Raw genomic sequence first — 5,017 nt, 5'->3', positions numbered from 1 at the left:
GAACAGGTGTCCTCCAGGGAGGGACAGGGACATCTTCTCCCAGCTCTTTTTAAAGGAAACAAAAATCCAGTGGGAGAGTCACAAGAGAAATAATTAACTCCTCGATTTGGAATGTAACTTTGGCACAGTGTACATGGATTCTGGGCTACTTCTGCGGGGAAAAGGGGTCTGTAGATACCTTACATTTTATTATCCTGTTCCATATTTGAGGGAGTTTTTTAGCAGAGAAATATCCCTCTGTATAAGTAAACCCCCTTTTTGCTAATCCATCCTTTTTTTTATGTTGATGATGAACGGATTTGAGACAGCAGTGGAAACACTTGTGAAAACGTTTTCTTCCAGCCCCTGGGGTGCTCTAGGATTCAGGGAGACTCTTCAGACAAGTATCAGACTGGGTTTTCCTCCTGCCTTCGTGTCTGCACAGAAGAGGGAGCTTGACTATGGCAGAATAACCGGAGCCTAAAGGCTCACCCAGCGGGAGTCCGGCGCACTCTGATCACCGAAGTCCCGGCTTCGGCTTGTTTACAATTTGCTGGAGGTGCCATTCAGAGCCTGGGAAGTGCAATTTCACCCTGAGAGAGCTTGAGAACTGCAACCTTTGGCATTGCTTCTCCCTCCCTCCAGCCTCGGACAGCACAGGCCACTGCAGGAGGGTGGGATTGCCTCTCCTTCAGAAGGCAGGACACGATGTGCTGGTGGAAGTGACATGGTTGTGCTGCAGTGCAGGACTGGAAGGATGCGCGAGGTAACTACAAGGGTTTGTTCTGTCAATAGCTCTGCTCTGGATGAGTGAGGAAACGGGACAGGCTCCTTCCTGGGAATGCCACTGGGATCCTGCAGAGCCTATGGGAGACGGCTGCGGTGCCGTGGCCTTAGTGCCAAGTAATCTGAGGCAGTGTTGGGCCCGAGCTGCCCAAGGGCTGTGCAGGCCAAGCTGAAGGGGCTGGCACAGGCAGGTGGCCCCGTGAGCTGTCCCATGGCTGGGAGCGGGGCTCTCTCGCCGCTGGCCCTGTGCTCTGGCTGCCCTTGCTGCTCTCTGCTCCTCTGAAATTCTCTACCTCCAGGGAACAGGAAAAGTGTACACCCCAAAGCTGTATTTTGTTCTTCACAAAAAACAGTCCAAGCTCTCCAGGATAGCTGACACAGGCTCTTCTTTTCCCATGGCTTGATGCCTGATTCTGCCCGTGGGAAACTCTTTTTAAAAGAGGTTGAAGTTGGGTTGTGGTGGGTTTTTTTATTTGGGTCACTTCAGTGATGTTTATTAGTAAAAAGGTTCTGCATTGCAGTGAAGGCTCCCTCCATCCGCAGGCTCACTGGATTCAGCCAGGACTACAAAGAAGAGGTTTTTTTAGTGAGATTTATGAAATTTTTTCTTGGAGTAAGGTCTTCCAATGGCCAGCTGCCACAGGTCACATCATTCCAACCCAAAACTATCCAAAGCCCTCCCTGCTCCCAGGAAGGGCTTTGGGGCCTTTTTTAACCCTAATTGCCGTAAGTTTCCACCAGGTCCATGCAAGGGCCTGTGTCCCTTTCTGTCGGCCCTGCCCATCATGCCAAATTTTAATCAGCCAGGAATCATGGATGGAAAAAGGGAGCAGGGGATGTCTGAGCCAACTGTGCTGTGGAGTCCTGTGTCAGTTCTGATTTGAGGTCCCTCTCTGAGATTTTCGTTGATTTTTTTTCTTCTGTTTTCCTTCTGCCCCTACCCCAGTGGAGAGGCTCAGCCAGCACTGATTTCTCTCCCTTCCCTGAAGTGTTTTCTCTGTATTCTTTGTAATTTTTAATTAATGTATGTATTCTTTGTGTCCTATTGTAAATAAATCTGCCATTGTCCTGTCATTCTGCTCTCTTGGGTTCTCCTAAGCCACTTCTGGAGAATTTCTTTTTGTAACACTTGGCCTGTGTGACACCTATGTGGTCTGTGATGTGTGGCTTCAGCCAGAAGCAGAGCTTGGAATACTCTGGTTTTCTTTGTAGTGTTTTTCTCCTGATAAACGTAAGTTTCTCCCAGTGTGCCATGCCCTGAATGCTGCCATATATTATAATTATGCCAGCAGTTGAGGCATTTGGATCTGCTGATGCTGTGCTGCTGGGTAAGATCACTTGAGCAACTTGTCTCTTGTGTGATACGTTGTTTGACGTGTGGCACTGATGGGCAGAGCAGCAGAACAGTTGGATGGCAGTGTTGGGCAGATACACGGTGCTATAGAGCAGCAGAGGGGAGAAGACACCTCCGAAGGGAGCTGCCATTCCTTCCTCCGAGCGAGAGTTGGAGCAGCGCTGCTGCTGCGGAAGCTGAGCCCTCAGCGTTGGCTTCCAGCTCCATGGCTTCCCAGAGCTTGTGTTTCTGCTGGCGGGTGAGTGGCAGGAGATCAGTGAGCATCTGCTGGAATGCTGCCTGAGGGAGGGAAAGTGAATTCCCCTTTCCTGAGAGGGTTTGCCCAGCAGAGCAATGGATGTGATTCCCCCAGGCAACGGGGTCCAGTGTTGGGGGCTGCTGAGTGTCTGTGAGTGAGACCAGAGCTGGCAAATGCTTGAATCAAAACTCAGAAATCATCAGAATAATCCCTTCTCTGTTTAAAAAGGCAAAGGAAGCTTCAGCTCCACCACCAGGACAATCCATGCTGAATTTATTTCTCGTTTTTGGCAGATAAGTATATTCATGTCCTGCCACAGCCCTCAGCTCCAGGGGAAAGCTGCTGAGGAAAGGGCACATTTTAATGGTGGCTGAATTAGGAATGAAAACTAGAACTGAAAACTAGATCATTCTTAGACAAGCACCTAACACTGATCATGGCTGTCAGCTTTTAATCCATGTTGTGAAGGAGAATCCCAAGAGGGCACCGTGTGCTTTGCCCTGTTTTATCTTCAAATGCTGCTGGTGCCTGCAGCCAGTTGTAGCTTAAAGCTGAGGTTTGGTCCTTGTTCTCCTGCCTGTGGGGAGCAGAGGATGTTGGGGTTATTTGGGAGGGGGGAGTGGGCTGGACTTGTCGGAAATGCTGCCACATGAGCTGGAAATTTTAGCGAAACCAAGTGACCAGAACTTTCTGTCTAACAAACATTATTCTCCTTGACAGGGGATAATGGTGTCTGCTGTGGCTGCCTCCCCTGTGGGGTGCTGGGTCTTTTTCTTGTGGGTCTAATTCTTTGCTTGGAAGAAATTTAAAAACCTCAGTGACTTCATGTAGGGAACTGTGTCTTTGACCTGCCTTATGATTCTATCTTGTCTTAATCCAACCAAAACTCCCAACTCCCCCCCATGAAGACACCCGGGGTAGATCATCCAAATGCTTTTAATAAACAACTTCATTATAAAAGATGCTTTCAATTTGAACTTCATTTTGCAAGAGCTAATTTTAGTGATGAACCATACATTTCCTAATGGCACTTAATTACAATTTAAAAACCTTGTTTACAGCCCTCAAAATACTCCATTAAAAGAGGTTATTCACTCTGTATAAAAGTGCTAGAAAGTTTGTTTTTAGAAAACCAGTTGAGCTTTAACAATGGAAAGTTTCTGGCTTTGGCAGCTGTAGCTGCAGGCAGGGAGGTCAGGCACAGGGCCTGTCCAGAACCAGCTCAAGAAGGGACAGCGTGAATGGCAGCCCCAGGGAGGGACACTGTGGCTTTCCCACCCCCTCCCATGGCTAATCCCAAACCCTTCACCTTCCAATGGAATGTTTACTGGCTCCTGTGGGAGATGGCAGAGCTTGTGCTGGGAGAGGGTTCTGGGAGAGGCATGACTTGTGCCTGCAAAGGCCACTCGCTAGCTTTTCTTCCAACAGCAGTTTCAGAGTTTGGCTGCTCCCAGGGGTTCCACAGGTTCCTTTTTGTCCTTCTTGTACCCACCCAGGTCTCAAGAGTACATCAGCAGACAGCTCTGTGTTCTTCAATATCCTTGTTTAAGGAAAACACTGGTTCAAATGTTACAAAACAATCTTTCTAAAAATTGCTCCTAGATATCAGGAATCACTAAAGTAGGAAAGCTCCACAAAGTATCAAGGCTGAGGCACTCAGTAGGGTGAGGAGAACTCAAACTCCAGAGAGGTTTCTAGCAGAAATTCGGGGATGTGCTGGAGTGTGCAGGCTCCTGCACCCGTGTGTGGCACCCTGAAGTCGCTTGTGCTGCTGAGGGCTGTGAGCACAGCTCATGTGTTGTTACCTTCAGGTGCAAGACACTGACTACAGAGGGAGAAGGGCTGCAGGCAGGTCCCTGGCCTGTTCACCTGGACACTCAGCTGGCCTGGCCTGTGCCAGGTGCTGGAGGCTGTCCCTGTCCTGCAGGCCTTGGAGCTGTCCCCAGTCCACTCAGTACATTCCATGCTAGAGCTGGTTATCCCCTTGCACAGTAGTTTGAAACACGGACACAGTTTGTGAACAGAGGGTGAGACTGAAGGTGAAGAGAGCTGTGGAAGTGAGGGATGGTTGCTTTGTAACGAGACACTTCCATGTTGAGGATTCTTCCCCCGACTGAAGAGCTGACCTATTTATAGTAATAAAATTAATTCCAAATTCCCTGGTTATCTTTTGCAATGCTTTTAACTTTCCTTGTCACTGTGATCTGATACAGAGAAGCTCCCTCTGTGTCATGTATGCTCTTATTTCCATGCTGGTATTTAGGCATTGGTGGAAAGGACCACACAGACCTGGCTTCAACCACAGGAGCAAGGAAGGTGCTTCAGGCTCCTCCTGCAGCCCACCTGTGCACATGGAAATAAAATGTACTTTGAACAGGAAAGCCAAGCTCATCTCCTGGTGTGGATTTGTGAGAAGCAGAATGTGATCTGTTTTCTGGTCTCATTTCTGATCACCAGTTCTATTTTTGCTCCACCTGTTTGCATGCCAGTCTGAAGCATTTAGTGGTGTTTGGCCTGTGGGAAGATGAGAGCTGGCTCCAGGCAGAGATTGCAGACTGGGAGAAAACTCCTTACCTGCAGCCACAAGAATAGCTGAAACGTCTAGGATTCCTAGAGGATCCCAGTTAGTCACTAGAAGGAAGTAAGTCTATCACTGGGAA

The 5,017-nt window shown here is 48.6% G+C and overlaps 1 protein-coding gene across 1 annotated transcript in view; it reads left to right on the top strand.

Annotated features, from left to right (window-relative positions):
• The window catches only part of TM9SF4 (transmembrane 9 superfamily member 4), a 15,426-nt gene extending 12,342 nt beyond the window's left edge, over positions 1–3,084 (top strand). Inside the window, exon 19 of the mRNA XM_017735616.1 lies at positions 3,078–3,084. Coding sequence (XP_017591105.1) covers positions 3,078–3,084 — 7 coding nt within the window. The remainder of the gene's footprint in view (positions 1–3,077) is intronic.
• Positions 3,085–5,017: the final 1,933 nt, after the last annotated feature.

The sequence above is a fragment of the Corvus brachyrhynchos genome, unplaced genomic scaffold, assembly GCF_000691975.1.
Source record: "Corvus brachyrhynchos isolate BGI_N302 unplaced genomic scaffold, ASM69197v1 scaffold10, whole genome shotgun sequence".
NCBI lineage: Eukaryota > Metazoa > Chordata > Aves > Passeriformes > Corvidae > Corvus > Corvus brachyrhynchos.
The sequence above is the reverse complement of the archived record's forward strand: the minus strand, read 5'-3'. Positions and strand labels throughout refer to the sequence as shown.